At 33.0% G+C, this 22,812-nt stretch overlaps 2 protein-coding genes across 4 annotated transcripts in view; both read right to left on the bottom strand.

The window, feature by feature from the left end:
* The window catches only part of LOC117123519 (solute carrier family 12 member 4-like), a 31,759-nt gene extending 22,827 nt beyond the window's left edge, over positions 1-8,932 (bottom strand). For 2 of the 3 annotated variants that reach the window (XM_033269470.1, XM_033269471.1), the window contains exons 1-2: positions 8,649-8,932; positions 3,430-3,483 (exon numbers count right to left, since the gene is read on the bottom strand). In XM_033269470.1, coding sequence (XP_033125361.1) covers positions 3,430-3,483; positions 8,649-8,796 — 202 coding nt within the window. In that variant the 5' untranslated portion in view covers positions 8,797-8,932. The remainder of the gene's footprint in view (positions 1-3,429; positions 3,484-8,648) is intronic. The other variant, XM_033269472.1, reaches the window with a different exon arrangement.
* Positions 8,933-11,893: 2,961 nt separating this feature from the next.
* The window catches only part of LOC117123458 (neural-cadherin-like), a 47,665-nt gene continuing 36,746 nt past the window's right edge, over positions 11,894-22,812 (bottom strand). The window contains exons 24-33 of the mRNA XM_033269374.1: positions 22,034-22,727; positions 21,155-21,589; positions 20,598-20,710; positions 20,182-20,507; positions 19,681-19,859; positions 19,252-19,519; positions 18,214-18,388; positions 17,288-17,495; positions 16,488-16,749; positions 11,894-14,622 (exon numbers count right to left, since the gene is read on the bottom strand). Coding sequence (XP_033125265.1) covers positions 14,381-14,622; positions 16,488-16,749; positions 17,288-17,495; positions 18,214-18,388; positions 19,252-19,519; positions 19,681-19,859; positions 20,182-20,507; positions 20,598-20,710; positions 21,155-21,589; positions 22,034-22,727 — 2,902 coding nt within the window. The 3' untranslated portion in view covers positions 11,894-14,380. The remainder of the gene's footprint in view (positions 14,623-16,487; positions 16,750-17,287; positions 17,496-18,213; positions 18,389-19,251; positions 19,520-19,680; positions 19,860-20,181; positions 20,508-20,597; positions 20,711-21,154; positions 21,590-22,033; positions 22,728-22,812) is intronic.

The following is a 22,812-nucleotide window of genomic DNA, read 5'->3' as shown; positions in this document are numbered from 1 at the left end:
AAATTCAATTAAACCATAAATAGCTCATTTGAAAGAATCAATACTAAGTTATTACTTTTAAACCAGAAAAAAAAAATTCAAACAAAATTTTTCACATATTTACAGAGATTTCACCACAAAAATCTTTTGATTAACATACCAGCCAAATTGTGGGTTTATATAAAAGAATACACGAAAGGTATCCTTTACATATCCATTAATATCCAAGTTTTTTCCTTGGAATCTAAACCTACTTAATATACTGTACACTTTCAAGAAGCTAAAGTCCCAGTTTCCTAGGGCAATACTGAGTGTTTGCTTATCTACAATGCTGGACGCATGCTTGACTCAATACCTGCATTCTTGTACCTCCTGTTGGATGTCTTGCTACGGCTGTCTTTAAAACCATCTGAGAAACACCATATAACATCAATACAAGAAAACTACAACACATCAATACTATGTACAGCACTGTACAACGTTTGAATACACGATGCATAGTTACATGCTAGCGCTGGTGCCATGCAATGCTTTTGTATCACTTGTTCACATATACTGTACTTTCATGCTATGTTGGTAGGTACTGTATTATTACTGTGTAACAATCCATGTAACTTTTAAAGTCAGGCTTCGGTGGAAAACAATTTTTTGATATGTTGTAGGACTGATTTTTTTAAGACAGAAAAATGTAGTTCGATCAAAAACTGAGCAATGGTGAATGAGATACAGATTTTTGAATATTTAAAAACTGGGGGAAAAGGTGTAAAAATGGGCGGTTACGCCCCTTTTTTCCCCAGTTTTTAAATATTCAAAAATCTGTATCTCATTCACCGTTGCACAGTTTTTGATCAAACTACATTTTTCTGTCAATACAAAAATCAGTTCTACAACATATCAAAAATGTTTTTTCCTCCGGAGTCTGACTTAAAAAAACTAATAAAAAATAACTAAAATCTTATAAAAAATATTGTTAATAATAAAGCTACAACAACAATATTATGTACTGTAAAAATCAACAACATAAAATAAGTTAATAATAATACTAATTCTAACACTAATTAATACTAAAACACCAACAACAATAACAATACTGTAGAGTAATAACAACAATGAATAATGTAATAACATCAATATTATGAAATAACAAAAATAACAATATTGTAATAATACAAAATATACAGAACACTGAGACTTTTCGCTAATGTTTAAGATTTGCTTTTGCATATTATAATATAATAAGCCAAAATTATAATACAGTAATCACCAACGTTAAAACTTTGGAATGCCAACAAAATTTGAATATATTCTGACACAAAATAGTACTTAAGAAACAAACTTATCACTTATTGATTAAAACACTTAAGTTTTTAATTCAATTCAAATTTAATTTATTGGTCAAACTCATAAAATACATGGTTTGAAAATTGTCTTGCTTGTCATCATACATGTAAGCTCCAAACATGATATTTTAAGGTTCCCTAAAAATTAGATGATTTGGCATGAATAAATATAACTAAATATATAAAAATGTATATTATAATAAAAAGATACCTGACATTCCAATTGTCCAAAAGTGGACAGGATGATGTTTCAACTTCCAACTACAAGGTTGAGAGAAGAACCAGAAGAGAGACCCCTGAACCGACCTTCTCCCTCAAAATCTAAAGCCTTATTATCTTATCTCCTCGACAGAGTTAGTTACTAAAAATGCCCTACAGCTGTGTTACTAATTGTAGATACATGATGTACATGAATATTGGATTGTTCTGTTAAGGTTTAAATTATTTAAGAAATTTCCATGATATTTATCCTAAGCTTAAAGATACTGTCTGACCAAACTGAGAAAGAACCACGCTTTACAGGACGTTTGGATATTTATGAAAAAAAAAACCTGTCTATCCACAACCGTGCCAAAAATAAAACATCCACCTTACAAAAATAAAGACAAGAAACAATGGAAAATTACATTTACCAGTTAAACAAACAAAAAATTTAAAACGAGTATTGTAACTGATTTCACTGCCTTCTTTGGGAAACATCCAGATTAGTCAATTGGGCATTTATATAAACGTGTGACATGTGAGAGCCTTTTTTAAGGATTCAATGCAAAGAGCCCAAGTAAAACAAAAGCCAACTCAGACAGCGACGTACGACACAGCCCGGAGCAATTTATCGCCAGGGACAGCCTTTAGGCCACCATGAGAATATTAAACCTGTTTAATATTCTGCGACACGGTTGTCCTCGATGCAGATCTATTGCGTCAGCATTTAACTCACACAGACCTGACGCGACAACAAATCACAATAGGCTGCATCGATGACATTTTCTGAGTTGTCTTAAGATACCTTACAACAGTTTTCAACCATTCACCTGTTAATAAACCAAGCCTATAATTGCATTTCTATGCTTGTAATGAAATATAAATTCACTAAGTTTATTTCAGTTTCATTTTCGATATTTTATTAAAATATTTTTCATCCAACAACTAATTTATATAGAATAATTTTCACAAAACAAAATATTAAATACTAAAAAATCTGCAGTGATTATAAATAACAGATATTTCAAAATATACAATAGTTTAATACAGTTAATTATGAAGTAATTTTAATATTCCTTTTCATATAATTTGTTGATATAAATTGAACCAATTTTGAATAGTAAAATTTCAAATGAAAGAGATTAAAATAAATCATGCCACAGTCATGTAATTTTGTAATTTATTATGACAGATCCTTTCAAAAGAATGTAAAAATCTAAAAAATTTAATTTTGCAGATCAAAAATTCAAGGTAACAGAAATACTTTTCATTTAAGAATCATTAACATGTGTACTATATTCCAATATGTGTTGTGCTTCTCAAAGAACCATACAGATTTAAAATACTTTTAATTTCCTTCACCGCAAAAATGCAACATTTTTTTAAAAAACAGAATCATCTATAATATATACCATAGTATGACATGTAAATATTTAGGCATATTTGTGAAAATTTTTTTTAGTGAAACACAAACTGCAGTAAAATAACATTCAAAAACAACTATCATTATTAATTTTATTAAATATAAATTTCATTTTTTATAAATTTATTTGTGTATTTTTCATTAATTAATATATTTTTGGACCATTATACAGTATAGTGTTAGTTAGAGAAGCCTTAAGATTAATACATGCAATATTCAATCTTGTTTAACACTCTAAATCAAACTGATAAGATTATTAGAGAACTTATCACCAACATTTTTACAGTTATGTTATCTAAAAAATAGTAGTGGCATAGACAATGAATGTATACAGATATAAAAATAAGAAAAAAAAAAACTAAGTGAGTTAGAATGAGTGTGATTGCAATAGAATGCAGCGAACGTTAAAGATAAGCACGGTGATTTGCGTGTCCACAGTGATAAAAATGCTACGCGGAGGAAGCTCTCGTAACGTCACAAACTTACTGTAGCCAGCAAAACTACCGTAAAAATCGCCGCCACGACTGTCAATCAACCTTGCTGTGAAAATGTATAAAGAAATATAGTTAATAATAAAGTAAAATGAAAAATTGAAATAAAATAATAATATTATGTTAAAATTATGGAAATTTAATTGTGGGGAACAAATGATAAAATGTTTTAAAAAATAACAAGGGGGAAAGAATGAGAAAGAATGTTACTCTTTTGAAAAAAATTTAATTCATTTTTTTAATGTCCCTACAAAGCTAGCCATAAAACACAGTGTCACCTTTCCACACCTAAACACCCATTTCATATTAAGCAAAACAAATCATATCTTGTTTGGCAAACCAGCCACTTTTCAATGATTATTTTGAATGAAAATATAATTTTATTTTTCACCTCTTAGTGTACCTGCTACTCTATAAACAAATTATTATTTATATCCCACCAACCACAGCTACTATAAATCTTCTCTTAAAACATTTATCCTTTTTTTTCTCAGAATTAAATAAAGACTTATCATTCTCATTACTGAACTGCTAATTTCACCACATTGCATTGTTTTTATGACCACGAGATGGGATCTCAAATGAGGGCCTAAGGGCACCCCAATGAATTTAACGTCATACACTCACATATCATTACAGAATTGTTTCCTCACATGCATGAAAATTTTGTAATAGAAAGTAATTTTTTTCTGCTGTTCTAGTGTGTAGTTTTAAAAACTAGTAGTTTTTAAACAAACAAGTTTGCTAAACATGGTATAATGATTGCAAGATGCTATTGCATAAACAGGAATGCAAATGTAATGTCGCAATAACAGTTCAGTAATTAGATAAATGCTTAATATTTTATTCAATTGTGGTGACGAAATACCAATTTCTTATTTGGGAAATTCCATGGCAGCGGTGAATGTAATAAAAATAATTTTTATAATGTATTCTTCCTGAAATTTACATTTTTGTTTGCGCTAACAGCTCAAAACCAATATTTTATTTTTATTTAATAACTATTGGCAGGTTTGATAAAAAAAAATTTTTGGAAGCAATGTTGAATAAATTGAAAATTGAAATTGAAATACAGTAAAGCTAAAGAAAAACCTTGAGTAATTTGTTTTTAGGTATTTTAGATTTTTTTCACATTCTATGTCTCGTTAAGAGGTGCAAGAAATGGAGTCATTGTTTTACTGGTGTGAAAAAAAATCCTGTTGTTTTACTTTTGAATCAAGCACTATAGAATTCATGGAAAAACAATATTACACCAACAAGCAAGAGCTCCACTTGTCACTGTATTTCACGGTTGTACAGTATTGTATTTAAATGGACGCTAAATAAAGTATTTAAGTAAAGTAAAATAAAAGAAGATTTGAATTTTAGTTTTCTTTCATTACAATATTTGCAGACTTACAGTATTAGACCCATAGAAAAAAGATTTCTAGTAGCATCATATTAATCACTTTTTCAAGTGCAAGTAGATATTGTATCCCTATAAACAATTTCTTCTTTCTTTTAAAATTATCATTATTTTCTTAGTATTCCATGCAAAACATACTAGACATATGTTAATACTTCTTACAGTAAATGTTTAATAATTTTTTTTAACATATAATGCATGTACTAACTAAATGAGAAGCTATCTCAGGATGGAGATTTTAAGCAAGCATAGAATGATGAATATTTTGCGAGCCAATAATGACCATAAACAAAATTAATGGTATCAAGTTTCAATTGCTGTCCATTTAATTAGACTTGCATAATTAAAAATAATTACAAAATTGCAAAAATATTATTGGTTTCCCCAAGTCAAATCATAGATATGCAACTAATTATCAAATTATTATAAATTTGAGAGAATTATACTTTTTTTCATTGGTATTAACACCCATCACCCTCAAATTACACTTTAGTTGTTGTACAACTGAGCTATGAGATCAACCTTGTAGTTCCATTAGGACAAGTTATTCACTACAAATATATTTTAATTCGATTATAAATAATTAGCGAATTAATTGTAAATAGGTACTGTACAGGTACAAGCTACTAATTCTTAACAAAAAATTCTTTTTAAGAGATGTGTATAAGAGACAGTATATATACAGTATAAGGGCTATATTTTATAGAGAAAATTATTGCAACGAATAAAGTTACTGATAGTCATTAAATGTTTTAGTGTAAACCAGGTATATTTTAAAGTTTGAAATTATTACTAAGCGTTGACTACAGAAAACAAAAACAGTAAATAAAAAGAAAACCAAATGATTAATTCAACAATGTATTCAGTGTACAAAAAGTGGCATGTTTCTTTGGTTCCAAACAACAATTATTTACATAATCATTAAATTCAACCTTTAGATCTCATTAAGACAGTTGCTTCTGACCTTTCACCTAGAGAAACAACAGTGGCACTCCCAGCTCTCATAAGATCAGTGAGATGAATATTTTTACATCTCCCTGATTAGATTATGCCATAGCATTAGATTGTACAGATGCATGAGCATCTACTTCTAAGAGAATTTGCCAATCATTGCATCTACATCTCAGAATGTTTACATTTTAACAAGCATTTTGCCATTAAAAGGATAATTTCAGGCTCACCAAAATGCTTTGCCATACTAATGCTTCTCATTCCATAAAATTAATTGCAGATTTCATCTATGAACATTCATCAAATGAACTTGCACTACAGGTAGATAAGCTGAGATTATTTTGTTAAGCCTCTTTGATAACAAGTTATAAGCCTCTATCATACAAGAAACAACCTATAGACTAGTAAATGAATAGCCTAGGTCTGTCAACTTTTTCCAAATACCCCCTTCCCTAAAAAAACAAAACAAATATAATATCAACAGACTATATAGGCTGTTTGTTAATAATAATTTTAGACATTATAATTTATTTTCAGGCTATAATCCATGAAAGCATATTATATTTATTACAAACCAAGTTCTTATTCTGTATTTGAACTCAAAGGCAGTTTAAAGTATTTCATAAGAAAATTTATTGTTGTGTGTATTACATTGGCTTTGTAGTCGAACCAGGCTTGTCATTTCATTTCACTGGATTGCAGTTTACATTGCTTCACAATTTTTAACAAGCTTTCCAGATCATATTACAATCTTGTGGCTTTTCTATTCATTTCTGATATAGTAAAAATTTTTAGCAATTTTCTCAGACAACTTCACAACTAATAATTTTATTGTACAATTTGCATAAACGTGGCTAAGGGCTAAGGCGCTTCCCCAAATGTGTATGGTAAGATACCTGATAATGGCATGGAATAGTCAGAGAAATGCTTTACCACCGAAAAGTATCTTTTTACAGGCCTATACAGTACTTCTTTCCGTCGGTCAATTCCTAAATCTCTTTCAAATTTATACAAAAGTTGTCAAGGACAAGGTGTCCTACATACTGTAATCATACACTATGATGTCAGTGTGGCATGTACCTGTAAGTAACATTTAAAGAGTTACAGTAAAATTATTTTTTAAACCCTAGACACAGCCTGCACAATTATTATCAATAAAACAAAACAATGTTCATATTTTAATGTATTTATTATTATCTATTCAATTCAGAAAACATTTATTACCAATTCATTTTCATAAACATACAGATTTTTACATAAAATAAATTACATATATTCATATAGGTCTATGCTTGCATGGATACTATTGTATATTGGAAACATCAACCTCATGTTTTATTTAAGGGTTAATCCATAATTATCAACATTTTCAAAAGAGTACAAAACATACACTTGGGGGGGGGGGTAGAAAGTGTAGGCATAAGTACTCTTTCATGAAAAAATATAAAATGTTGATCCCAATAAGATACAAATCAACATTTTGTTGCGTACTCTTTCAGGGGGAGGGAGGGGGTCACAGAAAAGAGTATGTTTTGTATTCTTTTGAAAATGTTGAAAATTATGGATGACCCCTTAGAATTATAGTAATGTAATTATTATTATTAGTAATAGTAATTAGTTTGTTTGTGAACAAGTACAACCACGGTCTATGGATGTATAAAATAAAAAATGATTCCATATCTCCATGGTACAATACACTGAACAAATCTCATAAAAATATTGGCGCTAATGCACTTTCGAACCTAACTTTTAATTCTTAATTTTTTACTTGAATGTTTTCCTCATAGTCAAAAAGTATCATTATATCAGCATTTGTGTGCTCGCTAACATGAGCTGCTGCCATTTTGCAAATCAGTAATGAACTGCCAGAATGTTTAAATTCAGTGCACAGTTGTAAACTGATTTACTTGCATTTGTATGTCATTTCAGTTGGATATGATATGGTATTGTTGTTTGATTATGACATGGGATCACATGTACAATACAATTACTAACTAAAATAAATATTAATGGTCTAGAGGCGTACACAGATGTAAAAATATTTAATATGGCATACTGTAATGCAGCAGAACAACTCCAGACCCTAACCTAAGGCTAAACGGCGGTTCGATGAACCTCGATTATAAGAACCTGACAGGATGCTCTGAAGAAAAAAAGATAGTAATGTATAATGCCGCATTTTGTTGTCAGATGTTTCATGGGAAAATTCTGATCCAAATTATTAGACTGCCATTCAACAGTTTCAAAATTTAAGAATTAAAAAAAAAAAAGTAGACATTCTGCAATTTATTACTGATTGCAAAATAGCAGCAGCTCGTCGTACATGCTAGTACTAGCCTTGTCCAGCGACAGAATCGATGTAAGGTATTTTTTTGTTGAAAAAAGTACTTTTGTGACTTGTGAGTGGTTGAATAATGTAAACGTGTTTTATGATATATTGTGACTGTGGGAAAAACATATAAAGGTAAAAAAATTATCCTAGGTGCAAAAGTTCATTAGCGCCAAAAAATGTGCATTTGCCTAGGCCTTCCCTTTAGGCCTTCCCCTCTAGAATTATCCTAGCCTAGGTAGACTTCCTTGTCGATTGTGAAGATTCTTTCTCAGCAAACGACTGAGTTCCTTGGCTTTGACATTGTTATTGTGAGTAAATCCTATATAAAGCTTTACATAGGCATACATGTACTCTAATCAATCAGTCAACACAATACATTTTCAAAATATTAACTAATATTTCCTCCAATCAAACATTCATGGTCGCCGACTTGGCCTAGGCCAAGGCCTAGCCGGAGCCTAACAGACCCGAAGTCTTGTCAAAGCTTCCCGGTTCCGGTATCCCACATTCCGCCTACTTTACTTACTGTATTTTTTGCCATTCTTCGCTGACGCACCTCCTCCAGCGGGGTCGTTCTCTGCTTGAATAGATGTGGTTTTACCCCCTACGATTTCTACCTCATGCTCGTTGTCAGCTTGTATATTTGGTCGGGTTACAGTAAATCGTTGAGACATTCTTTACATTGAATTTCGTAATAAAGTACAACACTTTTCTTCTAAAAAGCGTCGGCTAAAGTCTGAACAACTTCTCCGAGCAAGTTACAGTATTCGCCTTTTTCACGTCGGCGATATCATCGACGTCGTCGTTGTGTACGGATTGCTTTATAGAGGTCGCTGTTTATTTAACATGGTTTTCAGTTTTTGATGCATATCTTTAGGAAAGCGTTATATGGGGCGACCCTACTGCAGGTTCATGAATAATTAAGTAGCAATATAAATTGAATATTCAGGACCTAGTATTCTATGTACTGTACCTTGTAAGCCCTGTCTCAATTATTTCATATTGTTCATATTAATTTGAGGGTGTTCATAACAACACCTGCAGTAGTAGTGCCCATACTATATGTTCTTTTTATTTTTTGTTAAACAATTCTTATATTGATTTTTATAAACTTTACTATACTTTGAAAATCAGTGTAATAGCTGTACTGAAAGTGCCTACAATATAAGGAATAAATAAATAAATAAGGATTAATATATAAAATATAACAACACCTGCAGTAGCAGTGCACATCTAAGGATTAATATATAAAATATAACAACATCTGCAGTAGCGGTGCGGCCCATAATGCAGTAGCTGTGCCCATTTAAGAATGTATAACATACAGTATAACAACTTGCAGTAGCGGTGCCCATCTAATAATTTAATATATAAAATATAACAATACCTGCAGCAGCGGTGCCCATAACTGCAGTAGTGGTGCCCATCTAAGATTAACGTGTAAAATGTAACAACACCTGCAGTAGTGGTGCCATTTATGCAGTAGCGGTGCCCATCTAAGAATTAATATATAAAATATAATAACACCTGCAGTAGCGGTGCCCATCTAAGGATTAATATATAAAATATAATAACACCTGCAGTAGTGTGCCCATCTAAGGATTAATGTATAAGATATAACAACACCTGCAGTAGTGGTGCCTATATTTATTTTATTTTTTTGTTAAACAATTCTTTATATTGTATATATTTTTGTTATGTTTAAAGTGTACCACTTTGAAAATCAGTGTAATAGTACTGAAAGTGCCTACAGTATAAAGAAAGAATAAATAAATAAATAATAAATAAATAAATTTAAGGATTAATGTATAAAATATAACAACACCTGCAATAGCGGTGCCCATCTAAAGGATTAATATATAAAACATAATAACACCTGCGGTAGCGGTGCCCATCTAAGGATTAATATATAAAATATAACAACACCTGCAGTAGTGGTGCCTGTAATGCAGTAGCAGTGCCCATGATCTAAGGATTAATGTATAAAATATAACAACACCTGCAGTAGTGGTGCCCATAAGGATTAATGTATAAAATATAACAGCACCTGCAGTAGTGGTGCCCATAATGCAGTAGCGGTGCCCATCTAAGGATTTAATATATAAAATATATCAACACCTGCAGTAGTGGTGCCCATAATGCAGTAGCGGTGCCCATCTTAGGATTAATGATGTATAACATAACAACACCTGCAGTAGCGGTGCCCATAATGCAGTAGCGGTGCCCATCTAAGGATTAATATATAAAATATAACAACACCTGCAGTAGTGGTGCCCATAATGCAGTACCGGTGCCCATCTAATGATTCAATATATAAAATATAACAACACCTGCAGCAGCGGTGCCCATAACTGCAGTAGTGCTGCCCATCTAAGATTAACGTGTAAAATATAACAACACCTGCAGTAGTGGTGCCATTAATGCAGTAGCGGTGCCCATCTAAGAATTAATATATAAAATATAACAACACCTGCAGTAGCGGTGCCCATCTAAGGATTAATATATAAAATATAATAATACTTGCAATAGTGGTGCCCATCTAAGGATTAATGTATAATATATAACAACACCTGCAGTAGTGTTGCCTATATTTTTTTAATTTTTTGTTAAACAATTCTTTATATTGTATATATTTTTGTTGTTTAAATTGTACCACTTTGAAAATCAGTGTAATAGTACTGAAAGTGCCTACAGTATAAAGAAAGAATAAATAAATATATAATAAATAAATAAATTTAAGGATTAATATATAAAATATAACAACACCTGCAATAGTGGTGCCCATCTAAAGGATTAATATATAAAATACAATAACACCTGCAGTAGCGGTGCACATAATGCAGAAGCGGTGCCCAGCTAAGGATTAATATATAAAATATAACAACACCTGTAGTAGTGGTGCCCATTGCAGTAGCGGTGCCCATCTAAGGATTAATGTATAAAATATAACAACACCTGCAGTAGCGGTGCCCATAATGCAGTAGCGGTGCCCCTCTAAGGATTAATGTATAAAATATAACAACACCTGTAGTAGTGGTGCCCATAATGCAGTAGCGGTACCCATCTAAGGATTAATGTATAAAATATAACAACACCTGTAGTAGTGGTGCCCATAATGCAGTAGCGGTGCCCATCTAAGGATTTAATATATAAAATATAACAGCACCTGCAGTAGTGGTGCCCATAATGCAGTAGCGGTGCCCATGTGAGGATTAATGTATAACATATAACAACACTTGCAGTAGCGGTGCCCATCTAAGGATTAATATATAAAATATAACAACACCTGCAGTAGTGGTGCCCATAATGCAGTAGCGGTGCCCATCTAATGATTTAATACATAAAATATAACAACACCTGCAGCAGCGGTGCCCATAACTTCAGCAGTGCTGCCCATCTAAGATTAACGTGTAAAATATAACAACACCTGCAGTACTGGTGCCATTAATGCAGTAGCGGTGCCCATCTAAGAATTAATATATAAAATATAACAACACTTGCAGTAGTGGTACTCATCTAAGGATTAATGTATAAGATATAACACCTGCAGTAGTGGTGCCTATATTTTTTTAAATTTTTTTTAAGGATTAATATATAAAATATAACAACACCTGCAATAGCGGTGCCCATCTAAAGGATATATGTATAGAATATACATATATATGTATCCAATTTAACAAAGCAGTGCTTAGTGTGGGTGAAACATGGCGTGGTGCTTATTCGAGTTGATTTGAGAAAGGTGCATGATTTCAATATGAAAAAACAAAACAATTGAAATTTTACAATTTTATTCATTACATCTCTTTCAATTTCAATGAAATATACATCAAAATATTGCAATAGAAAATTAAGTTATAAAAATCACAATCACTTTTCAGTTTAAAAATGCTTTAAAATTCAGATTGTATCAATTCATAAATTAACTACTCTCATTACAGAACATCACAAAAGACTGTGGGCCAAAAAAATCCTAAATTTGTTGTTACCATGGAGGAAAGAATTTTCTTTCCTCCATGCATAGTGACGTTTGGAAAGCGGTCGGTCAGACTGAAAGACAAAAAAACATGAATGAGGACGATGTTGGGCGTGGTCGCAGTGGGACGGTTCTATTTTTGTTGAAGGGGTGCTCTTAAGAAAGTGGAAATTTAAAGACGGTTCATCCAATAAGTATTCACGAAATAGACTTCATGGTTAGAGTATCAAATTGATTTATTAGACCTAAAAAGTAGCCATTTAAAACACCCCAAATATATTGGTGTCCTCATTTTTTAATTAAAGCATTTTTTTTTCTGAAAAAAAAATACCAACACTCGATTTTATTTCAGATCATCAGTCACGGTGCTTGAGCAACACACTTTATTTTTTGGCCTTATGTTATGACAGTACTTATGAGACATCTGCATACTGTATTAGTGTGATTTGCCCGTATATGGGTATGCTCATGTCATATCATTCTCAAATATGGCATGATGATTCTTACAACACCCATACAATTATGGGCAAACCCATTGCATTGTGGAGAAAGCTTAAATGCTCTATCATTACGAATGATATATATTTACATTTATATATTTAATAGTTTAATCATGGCCCTATTCATATTAATAGCTCCCTAGTTTAATTAGTATTGCAAAGATGGACAAATGGCAAATTTGAAAGCTGGAAGCAGATAAATCCAATCCTCACTTGGACTATAATAAGCTGAAGCCAGTAACAATTTACACATGTATCATAAACATAAATACATGAAATAGGCTTAAGATACACTCAGTTAAAAATATGGATACCATCAGCGGCATAACTATGAGACAAAACATGGGCATGGCAGCAGTCCGTGAAATATAAAGGAATTTGGCAAATTTGATTGACAAAACAATTTCCTTACGCAATTATCATTCATTATTGATCATTGTCATATTTACATTTTCAAAACAAAAATCCACAAAATTGATTTCAGTTAGTTTAAGGGTTTAAGCAAAAACAAGAACGGTACTTTTGGAAATTAGCAAGAGAATTTCCTGTTCAATATTCGGTTGGAAACTACAGTATTAATTTGCTTAAAATATACAGTACAACATTAGAAATTGAAATATATTACTGTACTCATGTTCATATCCCTTATTATAAAACTTTTATTTAATTATGGAATTGGTTTATTACATGAAAAGAAGGAAGTGCATACACCATTAAAACTTTTCATTAGTTTTTTTGCAAATCAAATTTAAAAAAAAGGTATTTCAAACAAACTTCAAGCCAGAAAGTTATTCACTATAGTCATATAAAATCTCCTTTTGGAGCCAATTCCTGGAGGAAGAAAGTGAGGAAGACCTTGCCCGTACTTACTTAAAAGAACTGGAAACACTCATGGAATTAGTTTAGGATGAGACAAAGAATGCATCAAGGGATAAAAGCTGGATATACTGACATCCAAGTAAAGATGATAATGATACAGTATACTGCACTTTATTAGTACTACAAATTATCAAAGCAACAGTATACACCTAATATTAAACTTAACATTTAAAACATTTAACTGTGTACTACAATAAGCAACAATACAAACTTTTTAATACTCTCATCTTACAAACAAAAACATAAACTTGCATATAATTAACATATGTTAACTCATACACTACATAAAACACCCCAAATATTCACCAATGCCTAAAAATGAGTTTCAGTTTTAAATAATAGTAGTTCTTTAATTATTTTGTAGACTAATATCTATTGAATGGCATATGTTGACGCTGTGTATATGGATTTTGGATCTGCAAAACAAATAGCTAGAAATCCTGGGCTCAACATGGCTAGGTAAGCCAATAGCGCTAAGCAATAAAGTTTTAAGCTTTTGCACACCTTCAAGGGTTTGTGCATACACATAAATATGTACATTTAATGTTTAGAAACAAGCATGATTCACTTTTTAAGCAAATTAATGAAAAGATTTTTGGGTCTTGATTAGAAAAAATTAGTGCATTTTAAATGCACTAATGGCTCTTTTGCTTCACATTTATTCAACTAGTGCCCTCAAAAATTACACTAATTACATATTATTATAACAATCACTAATGCAACTAAATGAAAATATAAAATCTTTGGTGATTATGCCCATCACAATTTGATGTGTGCATTAAATAATTATAGCTAGATTACTTTATTCGGCTGAGAAGTAAAAGCGAATAAACTTTTTTTTTAGTAAACTAGCAAAAGGCACGTAAGAATGTAAATAAATTCAATCATCAATGAGACTTAGATCTCTCAGTCTTCCCCCCCGCCGTACATGTCTGCAAGTTTTTTGAACTGCGGCCCCCAATTGCTGAGATATTCAAAGTCTTGGGAGGAATCGGTGCTGCAGCTGTTGATCGTGCTTAGTGAGCCTGCGGTGGAACCCTCTCCTTCGTAGTCGTACAAATGTAGACTATCCAAAGGTGAGTTGTCAGGGTCGTCGTCAACCTTCGGCAGGCGATCATCAAACAGGCCAGCCACTTTAACAGACTCATCTACGAAAATAATGATAATTCAAATATTATATCTTTGTATCATACTATAATTTTGATGAAACAAGAATTCAAACAAAAAAAAAGTTTTAAGTTAGAGTATTTAGCCAAATTATTCATGAACCGAATATTACAACATAAAGTAAACCTCAAATAGAGGCCCAGTGGACTTAATCTCAAGAAGCACATCTCAAATTGATAATAATTGAAATATTATATCTTTGTATCATACTATAATTTTGATGAAACAAGAATTCAAACAAAAAAAAAGTTTTAAGTTAGAGTATTTAGCCAAATTATTCATGAACCGAATATTACAACATAAAGTAAACCTCAAATAGAGGCCCAGTGGGCTTAATCTCAAGAAGCACATCTCAAATTGAAGCCCCTTTTTAATTTGCAAAAGTAGCCTCGAAAAGAAGCCCAACTTGAAAAGAAGCTCATGGGTTTCTTTCAAAGATAGCATGGGCTTCTTTTTCGAGACAGAACAGTACATACACTGTACATGAATTTAAAGAAACAAAATAAATTAAAAACACTCTTGGTTTATACAGCAGCTTAGGTGATTTAATGAATGTTAACACACTTCATGATACAGAGTGGCCTTACAGTGGCCCTAATTATTGTTTTATAGTGTAACTCCAAAAATTTACAGCATTCATTTTGAAAAGAAGCTGCCATTTTCAGGGGCGGATCCAGAGATGTCCATGTCCAAAAGGGGGGGCCGAAAGGGGGAGCCGAAATTTGGGCCGATCGAGACAACAATGTCCTACGGGGTCCGGGGGAATGCCCCGCAAAATTTGTGTGTTCTAGACGTCCGAAAATAACATTTGAAGCGTTCTGGGCTATCATTTTTTTCTTTTTCTTTCTTTTTTTTACTTCCCAAAAGGGGGGGGGCCGGGGCCGCGCCGCCCCCCCCCCCTAAATCCGCCCCTGATTTTTCCTTTGCCAAATTAGCCTCAAAAAAGAAACCTAACCAAAGGTCACAAAAAAAAAAGAGCGCAGGGCTCTATTCAAGGTTTTACGGTATTTTATTGCAAACTTCAATGTTACCCGTAATTTACCAATATAAGGGCATATGACATGCTTCTTATAAGGCCAAATCACAATATCTGTCACAAACATCTTGATATCCATTAAAACCTCAATTGTTCATGAAGTATTTTTAATGAGAAATATTATTTAAGAAGAGAAAGAAATTTAAGAAAAATGTATTTTTCCCCATGCAATTTGAACCAAAAACTAACTGTGCTTTTTTCACATTTTTCTTCTTCTGTTTCTTGCTGTTTAGTTTCATAAGCACCTTGAGCAATTCTTTAAAATGGATGAGTGCTACACACATTTGATTAATTATCATTATTATTTATCACTTATTGGTGATGATCTCTGCCGAAAATGGTTAAAAATTATGAACTTGTAAGGCTGGTTTCTCAATTACTGTTTTTTAAACAGCTGTATGTTTGAACTCCTGTAACTTCATAATGAAATGTCGGGTTTAAATTTTTCATTTTACTGCTTAACCCAGAATTTTTTTTTTTTTTTTTTTATTTCCTTCACATTCAACAGCAAATACACTCGCCACTTACAGGATGAGAATGATGCTTTATAAACTAAGTCTTTTTATGAGGATTAGGTAGTGGAGTTGATTTATAGTCATGAGAAAAAATCCTGTTGTGACAGGAATTGAACCCAGGACCCTGGGATCAGAAGGTAAGCATCTTAACCACTGAGCTATTCAACTCCACTCAATTAATAACTAAAATATCATTTTTTTGCAAGGAGTGACTGATTAGGCTTGTCTTATTAAGATTCAGTATTTAATACCTCCATTACCATATAACTTTTATTCATATCTACGTTTACTTTACCTGGTTTAGCATTTCCAACTGGCACAGCAGACACTGGAATTCTAGATTTTTCTAGGCTTCCGACACTTCCCTCAACTTGATCAATGGGCTTACTCAACGTACCAATATCATACCCAGCGTGATCCTCCTCCCCACCACCTTCTTCGTCGTAGTATGCCAAGTGCTCCGCTAGGTCGTCATTTTCATATTCCAGAATTGCCTTCTTCCGCCGCAAGTTTTGATTTTTATACAATAGTAAAAGAACCAGCAAGACTATAAAAAAAATAATTGATTATTATCATCATTCTTATTAAAATTATACTCTCTGTTGTCATGAGCTAAAAAATGAAAAATTTGGTTCTATATTTGAATTGCCTTAATTTGTATATTTAAATGTAACTTACAGTTTGAAATCTTAAGTAATTTAATAGTAATTTAATTAATACTTTTTTGTATTCCTTTACATAAAGCCTCAGTTGGCTCATATTTGATTTTAGAATATTCGTAATAAAGTACCTGCAAATCAATCTGTTTCTTATTGGAAGTTAGTAACTTATTTTTTGAAAATTCGGTTCTATATTTGAATTGCCTTAATTTGTATATTTAAATGTAACTTACAGTTTGAAATCTTAAGTAATTTAATAGTAATTTAATTAATACTTTTTTGTATTCCTTTACATAAAGCCTCGGTTGGCTCATATTTGATTTTAGAATATACCTGCAAATCAATCTGTTTCTTATTGGAAGTTAGTAACTTATTTTTTGATCCTTTTAAATGAGCTAAACAAATATTTCATTAAATATTTAGGTTCTTTCCGATTTAATAAACAGATGCAAATTATAGCAATCACTGCTCCTGATAAACCATTCCCACCAGTCCTTTCTCCCATTCCGCAAAAATCGCCAGAATAACCCTTTGGACAGATGCAAACAGCACCACCTTTTTCTTCAATGCAATTACCACCATTTTGACAAGGGTTAGGGTCACAGGTCACAGTACAAGATTCACCTCCAGTGTTAGCAGGACAACTAGAAAATAGCACATAAATATAAATAAATAAACAAATATAAATAAATAAAAATAAATAATTTATAAATATAAATTTAAATAGCACATTGTTAACAATTGCATTTTATTTCAATGGTGTTTGTCAGGAAAATTAATGAGAATTATGTTTTGCCTTACTTGACATATAAGACAACAGGCTAGTTATCTGGAGGTCATAGGCTTGATACCTACAAGAATCACTTGTTTACGTAGGTATTTGGGAACATGCTGGGTTTATCAAAATTTTAACGGCACGCTGGGCTTTGCTGACTAATAAATATATTTAATTATATAATTATATTATATGTGGTAAGCTATTCACTACACCAACTTCAGAAAACTGTGGATTGTGACCTACCGGGGGTGGGGGAGGGGGGTGGTGTCTGTAGTGTAGCTCTTGTATGTCACTATCACTATATCGCCATTAATATACATGAAAACACATGGTACAATAATTTGTAATAATATTCAGTATTAAACTTGACTGTATAAATAATGTAAGATTAATTTAACCAAATAAGACTTAATGATACATTTAGGGCTTGCCTTACCAAAACCTGCATCAATGACTAAAATTTCAGACAAAGGTTCAAATTGAATTTGGGAAAATATTTTTTCACACTTGCGCAGGTTCCCCTTTTGGAAATATGCCATGTAAAAAAAAAACTTATTAAATATTATTCAAAAAACATAACTCACGTGCATTCATATTGTCGCCATATGTCATTGCAAACAAACGGAGGATCGCAAGTCACGCCATTGCATGCATCACTTATGCAACCCTCAGTGACATTATTTGACGATGTCACATCAGCGTATGAAGAGGATGAGAAACCTAAGTAGTGGTTCTTAATTCGTGGATCATTCATACAACCTTTGATAAGAGAAGAAAATTTATGACAAATTATAATCAAAATGTAAGGAAACCAAATTATATGTTTTCATTAGCACGATAAAGTATCATATTTTAAAACTTTTTAGCTATGAATGTTAAAACTGCTAACATGCAACAATAACAAATATAATGTAACATAATGTTATACAACATAATAATATAACAAAATAACAATAACAAAACAATAGCAAAAATTGATGCCAATGATAATAAAAAAACACCAATAAAAAATAAAATAATAATAACAATCATAATATAGTAACAATATTCTAATATAATATTCAATGTTACAAAGTTTAATGATATCATTTATATAAAATTAGTAAAAATATTATTTTTTTCTCCAATTAACACTACAAATACAAGACTATAAATCATACACACACACAATGCACAAAATGTTCTGTCCTCACTATCTTTCAATTTTATGAGATAAATTTGTGATGTTTCTATGGGCATGATAATGTCATATTACATCCAAATATTGGCATATCAGTTATTTATCACATAGAAATTGAGTGCCGGGACAAAGCTTAACGAATCAATTGACCATTAAAAACAGTGCAGTATCTAAGGGGGTCCGCGAGGGGGAGGGAGGGGTGAACGCCCCGCCAAATATTACTCGCGCCCCCCAATTTCCCCCAAAAAATCATTGTCAACTAGTTAAAAATCACCTAAAATCACTTTATTTTGCGAGTTAGCGCCCACACCTGATCATCGATTTCCCGATTTCACTTCGCACCCCCATCACCACCCCCACTTCAAGACTTCTATATACGCCACTGATTGAAACAACTCATAGAGTGACATAAAATGGCAAAATTAATGAAGGTGTAAAGTACCTTGGAAGTCCTGCAGTATAACTTCATTCCCGAATAAATCGCCAATTCGTAGAGACTCTGGATTCACTATAATATGCTGGTACGTTCCAGGAGATCCTTCCACCTGTCTAGTCCCACCACCTCTGTCAACTTTCAACGTCACATAGTTACCATAGCGATCATACTCAACACTGTGCCATGCTCCATTATTCATTCTGTAGTTGGGAAGGCTCATGCTATATTCACCTTCTCCATGGTTATAGCGAAGCCTCAACGTACCATCAACCATCTAAAAAGTAAATAATACAACTGAATTATAAAAAAAAAAAATAGTTTATAATGGTCTTAATTAATATTCACCTTCAAATTTTCTTCTTTTCATATTCAAGACTGAACAATTCTTATTTAAATTAATCCGTTTTTCAAATATTACAAAGCATTGCAGCTCACGTCGATAGTAGTGTGTTCCCCTGTGTCCAGGTTAGCAATATACCACACAAGTCCGGTTTCTTTCCACGTTCGAACCATTGAGTGGTAATGTTCTTCATATCCTGATGTGTCCAGTTCAGCAGCAGGTTTCACAGTGTAATCAACAAAGCTGTTTAATGCAAAGTCATACGGTGTTGTCTCTGTAAGAATGAAAAAGAATCATTATTAAAATGTATATAAAGTTTAAAGATTATAAATTCAAGTACTGGCCTCTTCCAATAAAATTTTTTGGGACCAAGTTTTTTAGTGGTCTTTAAGCTTTTGATGTGTATGTAGAAAATGTATTATCATTAAAACAAAAGATAGCTGTTTAGGTCTTAGATGTAGCCTTTATCTGGAGAGGCCTTTAATGGACTGTTCCAGTAAGTTCTGTCCCTTGGATATTGTTGCCAAGATCCCCTAAAATGATAGCACAAATGTAAGCACCTGTTTGTACATGTTAACGACACAAAAAAAAGTTACCTTGATCACATTTATCTCCGGTGTATCCTGGGTAGCAGATACATACTCCAGTCTTGGTATCCGCATCACAAATACCATTCTTACACAATGATGTTCCGTCCGTGTTGTCGATGCAATTTTCATCGGTACGAGGGCAACCTTGTTGTGAATTGTAGAATGACGTTCCTACGTTGTTATCACTTAAATCATACAATTTTCCATCCTGAATCAGATTTCGAACACACCCGTCAAATCCAGATGGGGTTGAATCCAGATGGTCATACACCCAAGGAGACTCTGTGTCTACTCCACCAATTTGGAGTGGTGTGTTCAAATTCAGAAGCTTGCTAAAGATTTAAAACAAATATATTGATTACCATATATGCATTTATATGCTTACAACCAACACAAAATTAAGACAATGAAATGAACTTTACCTGTTTCCTGGTACAGTTTTGTTGACCATACAGCTTGTTGCATCAATAGTGCTTGTTCCACTGTTTTCTACTACAACTGCTGACTTGCAGTGATCCACAACCATCTCTACATACTGTAAATTCAAACATATTTCAATTTTTTCAAACATCATTTAAAAAATTTATCTTTAAGCAAGCACACTGAAATAGAAAACCTTGCATTATGTTAAAATGCAGTAATTAAATTATTACATATGGAAATAATTCATGCTTTATCTTAAGACATAATAATAATTAAATTATTTAAATGATTGTATGACAACCCAAAAAGTAGTGTTTACTAAAGTTTCATTCATAATGAAATCAAAAGTAATTAATGGAAAGAAAAATGTCTTGTAGCAAGTAGTTTTAGCTGTATGCATTGGATTAATTTTGGTCAAATTAGACATGTGCCTACAGTAAACACTGATTGAAGTTAACTGATTGAACATTGCCCAGGAAGAAAAACCTTTTCAATTCAGAAAGCTTGGAATTAGCTTTATAATTGTTAAGATATGGTATATTATTATGTTCTTTACCTGGGCATTTCTTCTGATTTCCAAGGTATGCCAAACATTATCATTCAATTGATTTAAATCATTGCTGCTGAAGGCCAGTTCAACAGTATTATCGCCAAGATTCAGCTGTAGTCTAGGCCGACCTCCCACTAACTCAAGCAGAATAAAATCCCTCTGGTTTGCATTTTTTTGCATTGGCCCATTGTAAAACAGAGTGCCATCCAATACATCAGTAATGAACTCTATCGAGGCAACTGTCTCTTCACACTGTTCAAGTGTCTCCACCCAAGCGTAACTTTTCCCTCCCTCAAAGCTGCGCTTTGTCATCTCGCATCTTCCACCTTCAAACCCAGTAGGACATGTACAGCTGTGAAATATACAAAACATCTTAAAAATAAATTTACTTCTTCGCCAGTAGGCTAGATTCGACTTAAATGAAATTACACACACGGTAGTCTACAGTTATAACGTTTATTCAGCAAGAACCAAACACATGTAAATATCGACCAACAATGGCTGACTCCGGTGCCCCGGGAGAGGGCGCACTATTGTTTACCATTGAATAACAACCCTGGCGTGATCTCTTTCTTTCCCTTTTTTGTATTTCTCTTAATTTGTTTTAAACATAAACTACAACCACAAGCGGAAACATCATGATGAAAGGGAAACAACTATGGAAAGAGAGAGCCGCAAACTGGCCCAACAAAATCGGGTGCACTCACCCACCATCAATAGTTTTTTATTTTTTTTATTTTTTTTATTTTTTTTACAACATAAACTTTAATTTAACGGGAAAATCCTATTAACACTGAAAAACAATAGTAAGTGCAAGTATAAACTGCAAAAGGTCACATTGGATACACTGTACTAATAATCCAATATATAATCATTAAAGCGTACGGGAGTGTGACGTTGTCTAGAGGATCGCCTGAGGGGAGGAGGAGAAATCAGTTTGTCAGCCGGAGTGGGAAATGTCGAGGGGGTAATACAGGTGTCTCCAGGGGACCCGTCACAGGGGGTGGGGGTCACAGAATTAGAGTCATGAACGGTATCAGGGAGAACTTGCTCGGCTGGTGATGCTGCAGGCACTCCAGCAGGCAGAGACTGAGCTGGCATTAACTCACTTGAAACAGGAAGAACAGTTGGTGTATCATGCGTAAGAGCAATAGGTGTGACTGGAGGTGTGAGAGGAGTATAAGACTCGATGGGCGGACATGGTGGAAGTACAGATGTACGAAGTGGAACGTACGGGGGGACCTTAAAGCATTCAGTTTTCTTAACCCTGTAGGTATTAGATCGAAGTTGGGTGCCACTGAACTTTCGAATGTTGCACCAATCTCCATCAATGGAAGCAATGAGATACCTGGATCGGGCCTTAGACTTATCTAGATCCTTGTGTAAATAAACGAGATCTCCTACATATAGGTCGGGGATCGCCGGTGGCACTTGGGCAGTATTTTTTGACTTCTCACTGTAGGGGTGATTGTCCTGTCGCTGTTGGTGCTGTTGAGAGATAAGTTGGAGGTCACTGAAATCAATTTGTTCGTTAGTGAATTGGTCCCGTTGGAACCAGAGTTCACGTGCAGAGAGTCCTCTTGAACGGATACGAGAGTTAAGTGTGGAGGTAGCTAGTGTTAAGGACAACTGGGATACCGGTCCGCCGGTAGGATCAATGTTAA

This window comes from Anneissia japonica, unplaced genomic scaffold (assembly GCF_011630105.1).
Source record: "Anneissia japonica isolate Jap-2015-1 unplaced genomic scaffold, ASM1163010v1 scaffold287717_len1600092_cov198, whole genome shotgun sequence".
In the NCBI taxonomy this organism is placed as follows: Eukaryota; Metazoa; Echinodermata; class Crinoidea; order Comatulida; family Comatulidae; genus Anneissia; species Anneissia japonica.
Note: the sequence above shows the minus strand (reverse complement) of the source record. Positions and strands in the feature narration are given on the sequence as shown.